We start from the raw sequence: 17,549 nt of genomic DNA on the forward strand, positions 1-17,549 counted from the left end.
ATCTAAGATCCTGGAACTATGAATAATTTAATTAAAACTAATAAATAACTGTCATGTAATTATACGTCTATATAGCCTTGTACCAATATAAGAATTTTAACATATTTATTTATAATTTTAGAAAAATAATGTTGGGCACCAAATAAACATTATAATTCACAATAAAAATAAATGATAAAAAACAAAAAGTAATGATATATATATATATATATTCCTTTAAGTTTTTTCTTATCAAATTAAAATTAAAAATAATATTAAAGTCTCTTGTATATTAATTATTCATTTAAAAATATAGTTAATTAAAATGATTTGTTTTAATTCAATAAACAAATGGCAAGAAAATATATCAATTTCAATTTTCAAGTTTTCTAGAACTAGCTTTAAATATATGTAAGACATAATTAATATCATAAACTGAATTAATCAAATTTTAAAATTTTTCATGAATTAGTTAACCAAGTGCCACAAAAAGTTTTGAAGAAATTATAACATATAAAGTATAAATTGTCCTCAAAGATTTCGTGTGTGTGTCTCAGACTGAAACGATGGATAGAAGATACTGTTACAAGGATTTGCTTCCTCTGATCGTTCTTGTTGCAAATGAATGCAATAACACAGCTTTGTTCACTCTCTTCAAAGCAGCCACTCTGCAAGGGATGAGTAGCTATGTCTTTGTCTCCTATGCCTATTCCTTGGCCTTTCTTGTTCTTCTTCCTATTACTTTTCTCTACAGAAGGTTTGATGCAAATCTTACACAGACTATGTTTCTCAGCTCCTAACACTGAACTCAAACTTCAATGGCTCCTTCTCATGTCTCTTTGCAGATTAAGAGTGGTTCCTCCTCTCAGCTTTTCCATCCTATCCAAAATTGCTCTTCTGGGTCTCATAGGGTGTGTAAAGGGCACCACAAAGTTTAAGGCTTTTTAGATTTAGTTTTCTGACCTACCCCTTTTATTTTTCACTCTGTTGTGCTAACTTTTGGATTCTGATGCAGGTGTTCATCTCAGATTCTGGGGTATGTTGGGATCAGTTATAGTTCTCCCACACTTTCCTCTGCAATCAGCAACCTCACTCCTGCCTTCACCTTCGTACTTGCTGTCATTTGCAGGTTCATTTTCATGTCTTGAATAGTATTTAACAGTTTCCTTTTTTTTTTGTAATTTGATTAACTTTCATTCAATTGGATCATCTGGGATGATAAATTTGTTGGCTTATAAAGTAATTAGTTTAAAAATTATACCTTTTGAATAGTCTATGGTTGTGAAAACGAAAGATGAAAATAAAATATTTCATGTTATATGGCAGAAGTACAACTCCTGGCAGATCTGTTCCATTATTGTGAATGAGAATCCCACAGCTTTCCAACACTGACTTTACCCTTTTGGTAATTCCTATGATAATTTATATTAGAGAGTGGAACCAGTTTTGTTTTGGTGAAACCAACCTTAAACTCATTTTCTCTTTCAAAAAGTTTCCATTTTTACAACCTACCACTTTTCTACCAATGTGCAAGTTTTATAAGCTTATAATCAGGAAAGGAAAATTTTGGTTGCAATCAATTTTGATTTTACTTACAGACACATTCTTTTGTTTTTTCTTGTCAATTTACCACCACAAATTAAGGATGGAAAAGATAGTCATAAGAAGTAGAACTACCCAAGCTAAGATTTGGGGCAGCATTATATCGATATCAGGTGCATTTATTGTGACTTTCTACAAAGGTCAATCGATCATCATCGCTGATAATTCCCCTTCAATTCAACTTTCACAATCAAATGGCATTCTTGCTTCAGTAGACACAAATTGGACCTTTGGTGGTCTTCTGCTGACAGCTTGCAATATACTGCTTACTATATGGTTTATTTTACAGGTATGGAAATGAGTAGATCACCCATTTGATCCTTGAAGTGTTACTTTCTCACCTCAATGGTTCTTAAAGTAAAACACAGGACAAAACTTAGACGCAGTATTGTAGTGTTACTGATGTTGTTTTCTATTAAGAATTGGAGTTTCACTTCTCTAATATGCATGGTACAGAATTTCATTAAATGACATTGTGTGTTATTGAGATGAAACTCCAAATCTATCTGGAAAACAACACCTGTTATTGGATGTAAGTTTTGTACTAAAACAAATTACATAAATTGTTTCAGAACAGAAGTGTGAGTAATCGTTGTAAGTGGTTTACTTGTATGGAAGTAATCATTATGGTAGTACTCATAATTTTAAATTCTGATATTCAATTTTACAGGTTGAAATCTTGAAGGAGTTCCCGGATGAACTAACTATGGTGTTCTTTTACAACTTGTATGCAGCCATTGTAGCTTCAATTGTAGGTTTAATTGGGGAGAAAAATTCAAGTGCGTGGAAAATAAGACCAGACATATCCCTGATCTCTATTGTTTGCACTGTAAGACAACCCTGAAAAATGATCCTGCATTTTCACCTTAAAATACAGTGTAATATAATTGATTGATGATGATGCATTTTGTAATTAGGGAATATTTAACAAGTTCTTGAGTAGTGCAATATATGCCTGGGGAATACACCTAAAGGGGCCTGTATATGTAGCTATGTTCAAGCCTCTCTCAATTGTTATTGCAGTTGCCATGGGTGTTATGTTCCTTGGTGATACTCTGTATATTGGAAGGTTAGTATTGCAATTTTCACATTTGATTCTTCTTTAGAACACAGTGAACTAATTAGGAAAATGCATATGAATAAAGCAATTGCTATTCCCTATCTTGTAAAAATGGATTGGAAAAACACTAGAGCTAATAGTGTTGGTGGTGTAGATTGGTTAATCTTTATAAAAGGTAATGATGCTCTCCTAAGAAAATTAATTCACTATCATATAACTCGCTCTGTTTCTTAGACAATGATCCCTAAGTAAAAGTTTATAACTTCCAATGAAGCCAAGCTAGTCCTTTAGTCCAGAACTGGTACATCAATAGAGATATCATGTAATTTTTAGAATATGTAGGGTATGCTTGGATAAGCTTCTGTATGAACATTTCTAAGAAAAAAAGTTAAGAAAAAATGAAATAAGTTTATTTATATAAGTTAAAATAAGTTTATGTAGAAGAGTTAAATATATTTTTAGTTCTTAAACTTTGACGTAAAATTGAAATTTGTCTTTGTTTCAAACTTTGATATAATTTAGTCTTCAAGCTTTAAAAATGAATTGATATAATTCTCTTAATCCAACTATGTTAAATTTGTTAAGATATGCCAAATATGGATATTAGGTAATCAAATATTATGTTAGTTATAATTTAGATATTATTATAATTTGTGCAGATTTGGGCACCTGTCATTCCTTTAATAGATGAAGGATTATAGGATCCTTGTGTCTGTATATATATATATAAATATGGTACTCTACTCTTTCAAATAATACATTAGAATTATTCTTTAAGCCTTTTAATATGGTATCAGAGCCTGGTTAGAGCCTATCCTAGCGATATTTCTTGTTTATTGGACATTTCTATTCCACCCTTTGTCGGGCCACTATCGGACCACCCATTAATTTCTATTATCACGCACGGGATGTTTATACCTTGACATGAAGGGGGTGTATTGGAATCCCACATCGACTAGAGATAAGGCTAATTTATAATATATAACTGAAGTGTAAACCTCACTTTACAAGTCGGTTTTGTGGGGTTGAGTTAGACTTAAAGTTCACTTCTAATATGGTATCAGAGTCATGGTTAGAGCCTATCCTAGTGAGTTTTATGTGGGCATTTCTGTTTCCACTCGGTGTCGTTGTAATATATAAGTGAGGTGCAAACCTTATCTTTTGTGGGGTTGAGTTAGGCTTTAAAAACTCACTTTCTAATAAAATTTCTTTTAACATGTCAAACAATATTCTAGGGTTAATGTTTGAGTTATTTACTCGATGTTTGCCTAGAACGTTGTTTAATACAGAAAAACTTTACCGTTGGATTAAAACGATTATATTCATTTATTTTTAAAATTTGGAGACTAAAATATATCAAAGTTTAAAATAGGGACGAATTCCAATTTTAAAGATTACAAACATATTTAATAACCTTTGTAAAGACTTCCTCCAATGCTGTCTCTAAATTATGATTTTTAACTTGTGCATAAGGAAATGTTGTTTATGGAGAAACTTATTTTACTTTTTGTTCTTATTTTTCTCTCCTAGGAGAATTATTTATAGAGGAACTTGTCCAAATATATCAGTCGTGTGATATTGTTTTCTTGTTCATCCTTCATCTGGAGCCAGCCACACTTAATTTGGTCACTTGTTTGTTATTTTCCAGTTCTACACTTATCAAGATTTCATTTTAATCAGTACTTAATGTCATCAAAACCCTCTTAAAGTTCCAAACTTTCACTTAATAGTTTGAAGTTCTACTGCTTCTGATGGACTTTTGACAGAAAAGAAACTAAGCAATTTGAGTGATATAGTATGTTGGTCTCATCATTGTTCTTGCATTTTGCAGTTTGATTGGAGGCACAGTAATATCAATTGGGTTTTATACTGTGATGTGGGGCAAAGCAACTGAACAGAAGGAAGAGGAGGAAGATGTTGGTAGCCAAGAATCACCAATCACTGAGAATGTTCCTCTCTTGCAAAGCTATGCAACTGTAAATTCTACAAAGAAAATAGATGCAAGAGTATAATAGAAGACAGAATCACCACCTACTGAGAAATTTGAGTGGCCTCTCTTGTAAATTCCATCTACAAAATTTAAAAAAAGTAGTACAAAATTTTGGAGTTTTGTGTTATTTAGTATGAAAATAGTATTATGTTTAGGATCTAACATTTAACGTTAAAAGATAATCAATGGTAGTAAATATTACTATCAGATAATATTTTGTTCTACTATTATATTTTAAAAGAGTTGGATGAAATAATAAACCACGCCATTTGATTGATTTATTTTATCATCTTGATTTAATTAAAATAATTACCGGTTGAATTTGTAAAAAGAGATAAGTTTTAAATTTTACATAAAGAGTAAATCAATTTTTTTATATTAAAATTTTACTTTCAAACATTTTTTACTTCGTTTTTATAATGTTATGTTTGCTATACTTAGAATTTAACTTTTTTAAAATTTATTTTATTAAAATCGTGTCTATAAACATTATTTTACCTTTTTATTTTTACTTCTTTTTCTTTCTTTTATAAAAATTGTATTAACACATGATTTCAGTGTAAATATTTTTTATAATTTTTTTAAATTCTTGTTCTCAAATATTATAAGGGTATAGAAAATAGTTAAGAATATAAATAGTTTTTAAAAATGGAACTCAATTACTTTTTTATTAAAAGATCTAATTATAAATAGAAAATCACTTAATCAACTTTTATTTTATAAAAAATATATTTTTCTAAAATTAATATTATTATTATTTCTTTCCATTCTTTTTAAGTTTTTATTGATCTATTAATCTGCTTGGAGATTACAGGTAATCCTAGAGGTTTAGGCATAGAATACTATCATCCTAGTTAATGAAAATTTTTATCAGAATAAATTCTGTTACTTAAAACCATTTGAATCGGAATAGATTTATTTGGAAAAGAATTGATATGGAAATAACTTCAATTGACAATTAAAACTTTTTTAGTTGCAGATATTTTTAAATCGTTTGGGTGACAGTTTGCTCCTTTAAGTAAAGAAATTATATATAAATTTTTTCTTACTTTATTTTATTCATAATGAAATGTGACTGATTTTAATTATATATAAATTGTTTCTTAGTTTATTTTATTCATAATGAAATGTGACTGATTTTAATGAGTTGGTTGTGGTATTATATATGTAATGATTGATGTTGGTTTAATAGATATTATTAATTATATTTTTATTTATATATAAATAACGAGTTTTAATATATTTGAATAATGATGGTAAGTTTGTTACATGTTTCCTTTCTTAATTTATTTTAAACGATTTGAATTATAACTTTTAGTCAAATTATGGCATTAGAATATTTGAATTGTTTCTTATAGCTTGATGTGTAGCAATTTAAAATTACAATAAAGACTATTATATTGTTCATGTTAAACATGCTAGTGTATTCTTGAATATAGAACATGATTAATTCTTTTTATTACATGTGTAGTCCTAATCTCAATAATAATAATAATGTTAGAGGGAATAATTATTAGAGAGAGAGGAAAAACCATATCCTTCTCCATTTTTCTAACATATGTTAAGAATAATATAATCATCAATAAGATTAATAAATGCGTAAGAATAATATAATTTAAAGATTTTCTGATACTGTGGATCATCATTGACATAAATTGCTCATGGTAGCAGTATTTTACTCAGATAAATATTTTATAAACTTAATTATACGTTTTATTGAATAATAATAATAATTATTGTTGTGATATTATGATTTATTATGTTTTATATTTTATCTACAATTTGAAAATTTCCATATTTTAAAGATCTGGTGATTTTAACGGATAATAATTATCATAAAAGAAGTTAAAAGTAAAATAGAATTAATAAATCGTTTTATGTACATTCCTACTTATCTCCCTATCAATGTGAGAATGCAAATAAGAAAAGACAATGTAATGAGTTGTTAAAATTAGGATACGCATCAGCTGAAACAAACAACTATATACTCACAAATCCATCCATATATGGAAAGAAACACACCCTCAGAAAAGACAACACACCCTAAGAAAAGACAATGTAAGGAGTTGTTAAAATAATAATTTAAAGAATTCATAAAAGCAAATTTTTATACATTATTTTATGTATAAATTAATTTTAATTCAAAATTGTAACATCCCAAATTCTCATACTTGATATTACATAAATAATATGAAAACTGTAACATTTCTACAGTCATTCATTTGAAAATATAAAATATCTCACATTAATTACATAAATTTAAACTCAGATTTCAACTTAAAGATAACCCGAGTTTTTCTTTACTATCCTTCCTCCTCCGTCTTCACTTGTATTGGATTAGACGACGCTCCTTCATCTGCTCCCGTATAACAAATACGTTATACGATCATCGCAAAAATATGATTTTTCCGGTACATGCACAAATAAATAAGGGTGAGCTACCATGCAACCAATTATTAAAATGAGGCATGATACTACTACTACGCCTAACTCATATTTATGAAAATGATTTTTTTGCTAGACTCAATTATCCGGATCTAACGTTGATGGAAGTCTCGGATGGTCGTGCACTTGTGATGACCTCCACTCCTCATACTAAAAATCATGGCCAGATACAACTTGTCAACCACAAGGTTAGTCCGTTAACACTATGTCCAAAATTGGGACATAGACAAGGACCTCCTGCCCCTCTCACCACCTAACTCATCCTTCTCTACTTGAGATTGGAGAGTTATTAGAGTATCCAGGATGACCTTCCATACAGGACCCTCAACATCAACGTGTACACAATACCATGCTACTACAAAATCTCTCCGCGAGACTCATATCATGTTCATATTTATCAACTCATACCATACCATTACAAAATCTTCTCCTACTACTCATATCATGTTCAGATGCATAATTTCATATCAACATCATAAAATACATTCATCACAGAAATCATACAAGATAAATATATTACAAACAAATTAACAATAATAAAATATTACTATAAATTGTCACCGGAGAAGAATCAAATGTTTGAAGATCATTAAAATAATCTTAATAAAATTTCTTGGGGAAACAAGAAGTTGAATCTGGCAGAGCCGGTTAGACAACTTCTCATCCTTCCAGGAAGATGCAATAAAAATTAAATAGAACAATAAAAGTTCTGGGGAAACAAGAAGTTGAATCTGGCAGAGCCGGTTAGACAACTTCTCATCCTTCCAGGAATACAATGTAATTAAATAATAAGAATAATAACAGGTCTGGGGAAATAAGAAGTTGAATCTGGCAGAGCCGGTTAGACAACTTCTAATCCTTCCAAAAATAAAAACGAATAAGGAAAACAATATAATGTATGGGGAAACAAGAAGTTGAATCTGGCAGAGCCGGTTAGACAACTTCTAATCCATCCAAAAATAAAAACGAATAAGGAAAACAATATAAAGTATGGGGAAACAAGAAGTTGAATCTGGCAGAGCCGGTTAGACAACTTCTAATCCATCCAAAAATAAAAACGAATAAGGAAAACAATATAAAGTATGGGGAAACAAGAAGTTGAATCTGGCAGAGCCGGTTAGACAACTTCTAATCCATGGCATAACATAATCAACATCACATTTTACAACTATCACACTTGGATCTAAACAAAGAAGCATGTTCTCATCCAAATTCAAAATCATACAGAAACAAAATACTTCACATTCAAGATTTAAGATAAACTAAAAGCAACATATACAAGACTCAAAATAATATCAAACAAAATGTAACTCCCCTTACCTCTATTCCAGACTTAGGTTCCTCTTCTCAAACCGTTCTCCAGAAACTTCCAGAATTTCCCCTCTTCAACTAGAATTTCCTCCAACTCTCTCCTCTCACAATTTCCCTAGAATTTTGGTGCAAATCTTCATCCTCCCCCCTTGGCTATTTATAGCCAAAAATTTTTACTATTCATTTTTTACTATTCATTTTTACTATTCACTTTTACTATTCATTTTTACTATTCAAAAATTATTTTTTATTCACCATTCTTATCTCTGAATAATTGATTCTACGTGGAGTGTCCTCTTCCACAATTTATTTTAATATTTTTTTTTTTTTTTTTTAACTATTCACTATTCACTATTCACTATTCACTATTTTACTATTTACTATTCATTCATTTTTTTTTTTTAAAATAAATTCTCAAATTTTTAAACTCCTTCCTTTGAAATTATTATTATTGTTACCTATCATAAATTTTAATTTTATTTTTTTTTTTACCATACTTTTATTAACTTTATAAAAATAAAAATAAAAAATAAAAAAAATAACTATTTATTAAATTTAAATATTTTTTTTTTCATGGGTCTTACATTCTCCCCAACAACAAAAATTTTCGACCTCGAAAATTCGACACTTCACAAAAAAAGATGGGGATAAGAATGTTTTACATCATCTTCTAATTCCCATGTATAGTCACCTGTTTTCCTATTCCAAACCACTCTGACTAAGTTGATATTTCTCCAAACCATTTTATCATATGACCTTCTATACCGAATGGTTAAATTATTTTACTAGAAGATCCTTTCTAATTTGAATATTTTATACTTCCAAAATGCAGAAAAGATTAGATACTACTACCATTTATTTATTATTATTTTTTTTTTAACCGATACTATTGAAGCCTCCGGTATGCCTGACCGGAACTGTGGGCACAGTGAGATTTTGGCTATATAAGGAGGAGCGAACCGCGTTGAGCGACACTTTGAGGCGTTGCGATTTTTGAGTGTGTGAGAGAGTGTGAGGTCTTCTAAGTGAGAGAGCTTTCGAGCGATCCTCTGCGTGTGAGTGAGATCTGAGCGCTGAGAGTTCTGAGTGTGAGAGCTTGTGGGATTAGAACGACTGAGTGTGATAGATCGGAGAGCCTTTCGGCAAGCTTCAATCTTTATGTTCCAGGGCTTTGCTCCGCCTCGAGTAAGTACTTCTTTTCTCTTATCTTTTCCTTTCCTTTACCCAGCTTCTCCTTCTTCTTTACTTCTTGCTTCTTTTCTTTCCTTCCTTCTTCTTGCTTCCTTTCATGCACTTTTTCTTTTCTGAGCTTTTATTACTCGCAATTATATTCTACTCTCTTCTTTACTTTCCGCTCGTTATATTACTTCTGCTCCTTTACTTGCTTTCTTCTTCTACTATTTTTCATTTTTTATTAACTAAAACTAAGAATACACTGTCTTAACAAAGATAAGGGTATATCGGCTGGAAACCAGACGTTAATCTCCCTTCGTTTGAAGGTATGGCAGAGACAATCGGGTAGAACAACGCCACGTACCCCGTAAAAATGAAACTTTAGAAAAAAAAAACTTTATATGTATGCACAAAATGGACACGAACGTAGATCCGTTTAGGAACATTTGCGAGGACCGTGAAACAGATCTATTTTTGGACATTGAGACTTCAAAAATTGGACAATGAAAATTGAACTAACAAGAAGAAGCAAAATGAAAAACTTAACTTAAATTGGAACCTGACTTCACTGTAATAAATCTTTTTACTTTTACTTTACTTTATGCACAAAAACTTAGAAAATGGATATGGAAGCCAAGACAGTTCATAAACGATGGCGATCTACCCCGGAACAAGTTGGAATCTTGCTGAACATCTTCAATCATGGGATCATTAATCCTAGTCGAGATCAAATTCGCGAGATTACAGGACGACTCAAGGAGTACGGAGAAGTTGGAGAATATAGCGTCTATTGTTGGTTTCAAAACCATGGAAATCGGGTGAAACATCGACGCTTGCCGCAAAACGTCCCTGGTACATCTGAACCTTCATATGCCCTCCTTCCGCCGTTTATGTATGGTAAACCTTTTTTTTTTTTTTTTTCTAATTTTCTTTATTTATCTCTGACTACTACTATTATTATTATTATAATTTTGTTTTTTTTTTTTCACTACCGAAGATCCTTCATGGGTAATTCCACAGACTCCAAGGCTCCTAGATCTCTTTCCCATCCCCGCTATACATGAAGAAGAAGAGAAAGTTACTCCACCCATGCCGTTTCGCATCAAAGCTCCTTCCACGGGGCTTTCCTTACGACCGCCTTCTACCGATGAATAGTCTTTATGATTTTATTTTATTTTATTTTTGTTGGAGTGTAATAATTAACGATCACTTCTGATCGACTCTAGAACATCTTTATTATTAGTAGTAGTAGTATTATTAGTATTATTAATTAAATCTAACGTAAACTAACTAACTATCATTTTTTTTTTCTTTCTCTTGATTCACGGTAAGGTAAGTCAGATCTGTCGGTTTTTTTTTTTTTTTTTTTTCTAGTAGCATTAATTTGTTTAAGTAGTGTAAGATAGATTTTATTTATTACAAGGGTAAGACCATCTTCGGGGTAATGGTTAATCGTTTATCTATGACAATTATAATTCATCTCTGTGATTTCAGAATAGTTGGCTATATAAGGTTCTTCTAAAACTCTAAGGAAATAGCTATGAGCTTTTTGAGAATACAGTGTGTGGAAAATCGAAGCGGTTCTCTTTGAGTTGTCAAGACGGTCAACTACCGGTTCGTCTATCGAAGGAAGATTTTAATCTGCGCTATTCTGGTTCGTTTGCCGAAGGAGAGTTTTTATCATTCTTTTTATTCACTCTATTGTAAATCTTTAAAAAAATTTAGTGAAAACGTTAATCACTCTTTATTGTGATTATCAACTGGATGTAGATTCTTTTGAATCGAACCAGGATAAAAATTCTGTGTTGAATTTTCTTGCTCTCTATACTTTTTACATTTTACGCATACCCACTGTTTGATGAATTTTATCTAAGAAAATTAATTTCCTAAAACTGACCATCTTAAAACGAGTTTAATCGAATGGAACCTAATAATCATTTGAACGAACGGTAACAACTCAACACTTGACCGAACGATTCCCAATAATCATTTGACCGAACGGTAACAAACCAAACAGTACTAAATCAGCACCTAACTGAACGGTACTACAACAACCCTATACTAGACATAATATATGTAAATTACACACAGACTAATAATCCAAGATAATATCATGTGAAAATTCTAATACCTACTTCACAACACCAACCAAGGATTCATACACCATAAAGATTTGTCTTTTCTTCACCACTTATCTTCGTTAAACCCATTTTTAACTTGATCAACATCTGATATATATAATCGTTTGTTTTCCTTAAACTCAACACTTCTTAAAACCATAACCACCTAAAATCGAATTGAAACTATCAAACCTCTCTTATGATCACGCCTTAAATCTATGAAAGAATGACAATTATTCACTTAGACTAAGATCTTAAAATACTTCATTTCTTCTATACTCTATGCCTTATCTGACTGCTTCTCAAAATCTTCTTCTTCTACTTATTTATTTTTTTTTTTTTTTACCACTATCTTATTGAGATTCCAACCATTACTGATACATCGATCCATGTTACCAATCTCACACAATGCCACTCCGTTTCTCACCAACACTTCCTTCTCTTATGACTTTTAATGTTACTGATATAGTAAACGAAACTGATTTCTCAAACCTTGCTACATTCATGCTTATCCAGAGCTTCTCTTAATCTAGCCTTTGAACTCAACTCTTCGTAAGATATCTAATCTCCTGATTTGGTTCTGGAAAACTTCTTAAAACATTACTTCTAAACACCAACATCTTTACTCTTCCTTTGAAGCCTAAATTTTTAGTCTTCTAACACCTTATCTTCGAGGCAAGAATTTGTCTCAAAGGCTTAAACTAATTCTAATAAAGGTATACAACTCAAGTTGTCCTTGAATCTGCATTCCTCTACTATTATAGAGCACGTTACACCACCACAAAGGCAAGAACACGTTACACCACCACAAAGGCAAGAACAAGACATGAATTACTACAGGAAACAACACTAAAACTCTAACTCTTTCTTACCTCAAACCTTCAGAATTAAGAAAGGAAATTCCTCTTTGATAAAGTCATGAGTGTGCACCCTCATTTCTCTTTATCAAGATGCTTTTCTATTCTTAAAACCTTAAGTCGGTTACACTCATTCTATGTTTTAAACTTCGAAAGACATGACAATTCATGTCATTTATACTCAACTCTTCACGGAAAGGCACACAACCCGCAAGTTCTAAGGACGAACTGCTCTGATACCATCTGTAACGTCCCGGCAACTCACAGGGACCGTTGACTGCCCCCACAGACCACCACCAGGCTTTCCAGTGTGCTTTGTCCTCACTCGCACACTTTCCGGGAAAACTTCCCAGAAGGTCACCCATCCCAGAATTGCTCCAGGCTAAGCACGCTTAACCATGGAGTTCTTATGAGTCAGGCTACCGAAAAGCAAATGCATTTTGGTGATATGAGTAGCCAAATCAATTCCTTTAAGCTATCTTTCAACTGTATAGTCCCATACCTATACAGTCTCCAGATCCCTCTCATTCCGGTGTATGTCCGATTCGTCCATGTACCCCTTCCACCCGAAGCTGCCAGGAGCCGCTCCTTGTCTGTGCCCCCTGCACCATGCCTCTTGCACCGGCGTCACTCCCCGCCCTCGTCAGTGCCCGGATGTCACATGCCCACCAGCTTCCGTCTGGTTCGTCCTCGAACCACACCGTACTGGGAGAGGCTAGGCTCTGATACCACTAATGTAACATCCCAAATTCTCATACTTGATATTACATAAATAATATGAAAACTGTAACATTTCTACAGTCATTCATTTGAAAATATAAAATATCTCACATTAATTACATAAATTTAAACTCAGATTTCAACTTAAAGATAACCCGAGTTTTTCTTTACTATCCTTCCTCCTCCGTCTTCACTTGTATTGGATTAGACGACGCTCCTTCATCTGCTCCCGTATAACAAATACGTTATACGATCATCGCAAAAATATGATTTTTCCGGTACATGCACAAATAAATAAGGGTGAGCTACCATGCAACCAATTATTAAAATGAGGCATGATACTACTACTACGCCTAACTCATATTTATGAAAATGATTTTTTTGCTAGACTCAATTATCCGGATCTAACGTTGATGGAAGTCTCGGATGGTCGTGCACTTGTGATGACCTCCACTCCTCATACTAAAAATCATGGCCAGATACAACTTGTCAACCACAAGGTTAGTCCGTTAACACTATGTCCAAAATTGGGACATAGACAAGGACCTCCTGCCCCTCTCACCACCTAACTCATCCTTCTCTACTTGAGATTGGAGAGTTATTAGAGTATCCAGGATGACCTTCCATACAGGACCCTCAACATCAACGTGTACACAATACCATGCTACTACAAAATCTCTCCGCGAGACTCATATCATGTTCATATTTATCAACTCATACCATACCATTACAAAATCTTCTCCTACTACTCATATCATGTTCAGATGCATAATTTCATATCAACATCATAAAATACATTCATCACAGAAATCATACAAGATAAATATATTACAAACAAATTAACAATAATAAAATATTACTATAAATTGTCACCGGAGAAGAATCAAATGTTTGAAGATCATTAAAATAATCTTAATAAAATTTCTTGGGGAAACAAGAAGTTGAATCTGGCAGAGCCGGTTAGACAACTTCTCATCCTTCCAGGAAGATGCAATAAAAATTAAATAGAACAATAAAAGTTCTGGGGAAACAAGAAGTTGAATCTGGCAGAGCCGGTTAGACAACTTCTCATCCTTCCAGGAATACAATGTAATTAAATAATAAGAATAATAACAGGTCTGGGGAAATAAGAAGTTGAATCTGGCAGAGCCGGTTAGACAACTTCTAATCCTTCCAAAAATAAAAACGAATAAGGAAAACAATATAAAGTATGGGGAAACAAGAAGTTGAATCTGGCAGAGCCGGTTAGACAACTTCTAATCCATCCAAAAATAAAAACGAATAAGGAAAACAATATAAAGTATGGGGAAACAAGAAGTTGAATCTGGCAGAGCCGGTTAGACAACTTCTAATCCATCCAAAAATAAAAACGAATAAGGAAAACAATATAAAGTATGGGGAAACAAGAAGTTGAATCTGGCAGAGCCGGTTAGACAACTTCTAATCCATCCAAAAATACAACAATAAACAATTAATAGCATACATATGGCATAACATAATCAACATCACATTTTACAACTATCACACTTGGATCTAAACAAAGAAGCATGTTCTCATCCAAATTCAAAATCATACAGAAACAAAATACTTCACATTCAAGATTTAAGATAAACTAAAAGCAACATATACAAGACTCAAAATAATATCAAACAAAATGTAACTCCCCTTACCTCTATTCCAGACTTAGGTTCCTCTTCTCAAACCGTTCTCCAGAAACTTCCAGAATTTCCCCTCTTCAACTAGAATTTCCTCCAACTCTCTCCTCTCACAATTTCCCTAGAATTTTGGTGCAAATCTTCATCCTCCCCCCTTGGCTATTTATAGCCAAAAATTTTTACTATTCATTTTTTACTATTCATTTTTACTATTCACTTTTACTATTCATTTTTACTATTCAAAAATTATTTTTTATTCACCATTCTTATCTCTGAATAATTGATTCTACGTGGAGTGTCCTCTTCCACAATTTATTTTAATATTTTTTTTTTTTTTTTTTTAACTATTCACTATTCACTATTCACTATTCACTATTTTACTATTTACTATTCATTCATTTTTTTTTTTTTAAAATAAATTCTCAAATTTTTAAACTCCTTCCTTTGAAATTATTATTATTGTTACCTATCATAAATTTTAATTTTTTTTTTTTACCATACTTTTATTAACTTTATAAAAATAAAAATAAAAAATAAAAAAAATAACTATTTATTAAATTTAAATATTTTTTTTTTCATGGGTCTTACAAAAATAAAATAATTTTTGTTTAATATAAACAACTCTTCTGAAAATAAAATAGAAAATTTGAACGACTAACTTTAAAAAAAAAACTCAAACATAAATTCATTATAAATACAATTAGTCTTAAATTATGTAACATCCAAATTTTTAATATTACTAATATATTATTGGAATCATCATATATTTAATAGAATAGTTAGAAAGAATGCATATACGAAACTATTACAATTATCTAAATATAACTATAATAGTAAAATATATATAAGATAGGGAAGTTTACCAAATTCTTTTACACTTAAAGAAGTAAAGTGCTGAAGTCTATTTGGAAAGCATATATACTTCCATATATTTTCACATAGATATATATACAAAATCAACTAAAATAAAATTCTAATCTAAGCTTATTCTCTCCATTTTCTAAAACCTGATCTAGATAAAGATTCACATTTTCTCACGTAATAAAGAAAGATGATCATTACAAACAGCAGAATACACAAACACATAACACAAAAAAAAATGATAAATTAATTTTATCCAAGAATACACATATGATCATTTACAAACATCAAATTTATATTGTTCATGTTAAACATGCTAGTGTATTCTTGAATATAGAACATGATTAATTCTTTTTATTACATGTGTAGTCCTAATCTCAATAATAATGTTAGAGGGAATAATTATTAGAGAGAGAGGAAAAACCATATCCTTCTCTGTCACGTCTCATTAAATGCACTGCTGAGTCACCTGGTTACTCTCATAAATGCACCCACGTCACACGCTCAATGTCATTAAAACGCACTCACACACTCTCTGTGATAATGCCGAAGTGTCACAGTAGAAGTCTCGGAAGTCAGTTAGTGGAGTGCAGGTGTCAACGGGAGAGTGCACGACCGCTTGGAAAGAGGGTAAACAAAAAAATGATTTTCTGAAAACGCCGCTCACTCTCCTGCACACACCTTCTTCTTCCTAACTTCAGACCTCCATTTTTCTCCTCCTTCTCTCTAGAACCCTTTTCCTTCTCTCTACCGAAATTCACCCTTTTCCTTCTCCGTTCATCACTCAGATACCATAGAAGAACTCTCGGCGCCTTAAGCTTCAGTTTGGACCGAACAGTTTCAGAGTCTGAAGCTGGTAAGTTCTTAACTCAAACCGTTCGTTCTTAGGTTACATGCAAAACCAAGATTTGGTTGCATGCAGGGATACTTTCTAAATTTTCTTGATATTTTTTGTTAGACTTAGTTGGAAGAAGTGAGAAATCGTTGGGATAGGAAGCTGTAGACAGACACCCAAAGTTTATATTTTTAGAACGTTCACCATTAATCCAGGTAAGGGAAGCTTATTCAATTTAATTCGTATGTTGTATTGTGCTGTATGGATGTTCTGTGATTTGCATGAAGCATGATCTGTGATATTTGATTTTGATATATGGTCATAAGTATGAACTGATGTATGGTGAAGATGTGATGAACTATGGTATGAGTATTTGGAAGTATGAAATGTATATGCTGAAAATGAGTAAATGTAAATGAATCTTTAAGTATGAAATTCCCTATGATAAAGTACGTTCGTCATTGAACGGTCCTTGACCGTTCGGTGTTGTTATTAAACTTTATTTGAAATTGAATACTTTCATTCGGAAAGAATTCTAGTTGAGGACGAACGCCCTCTTATATTAGTCCTACGTTTGAGCGTTCGACCAAACGTAGAAGCCCTGAGTTTTAAGTGAGGAGTTGAGAAGCTTGAAAATATACATTCGGACACTTAGTCATTCTTAAACAAATCTAACTTTATCATCTCGTCTTATATAAATTTCTATTTTTAATTAGAATCAGTGATGGGTCTCGACCCAAAGCGTTCGTTATGAGTGGCGCTCGGTCTTATACCGAACGCTCGTCCTGGCCTTTAATTACCAAATGGTTGGAAATAGCGTTCGTCCAAACTCTCAGTAAGTACGTACCGCGTTCGGTCATTGACTGGCAGTCGGTTTCTATAATTGCATTGTTCTCGGTATGGTCGTTCACTCGTCTAGTGGTGTTTCTATCCATCTGGAT

The 17,549-nt window shown here is 32.0% G+C and overlaps 1 protein-coding gene across 1 annotated transcript; it reads left to right on the top strand.

Annotated features, from left to right (window-relative positions):
• The first annotated feature begins 518 nt into the window (after window positions 1-518).
• LOC124826749 (WAT1-related protein At3g28050-like) lies at window positions 519-4,912 on the top strand. Its single transcript, XM_047299666.2, has 7 exons — window positions 519-736; window positions 825-890; window positions 995-1,108; window positions 1,624-1,870; window positions 2,252-2,410; window positions 2,499-2,650; window positions 4,473-4,912. Exons 1-7 carry the CDS (start codon window positions 546-548, stop codon window positions 4,651-4,653), a joined length of 1,110 nt encoding a protein of 369 aa, XP_047155622.1. The 5' UTR covers window positions 519-545; the 3' UTR covers window positions 4,654-4,912.
• Window positions 4,913-17,549: the final 12,637 nt, after the last annotated feature.

This window comes from Vigna umbellata, chromosome 4 (assembly GCF_029865625.1).
Source record: "Vigna umbellata cultivar VRB3 chromosome 4, Vumbellata_1.0, whole genome shotgun sequence".
NCBI lineage: Eukaryota > Viridiplantae > Streptophyta > Magnoliopsida > Fabales > Fabaceae > Vigna > Vigna umbellata.

Bases quoted from the DNA above. Each gene is read 5' to 3' on its own strand.
- LOC124826749 (XM_047299666.2), top strand. From the start codon at position 546: ATGGATAGAAGATACTGTTACAAGGATTTGCTTCCTCTGATCGTTCTT. The intron at 1,109-1,623 runs GTTCATTTTCAT...CCACAAATTAAG, and splicing joins GTACTTGCTGTCATTTGCAG to GATGGAAAAGATAGTCATAA. The intron at 2,651-4,472 runs GTTAGTATTGCA...TGCATTTTGCAG, and splicing joins GATACTCTGTATATTGGAAG to TTTGATTGGAGGCACAGTAA.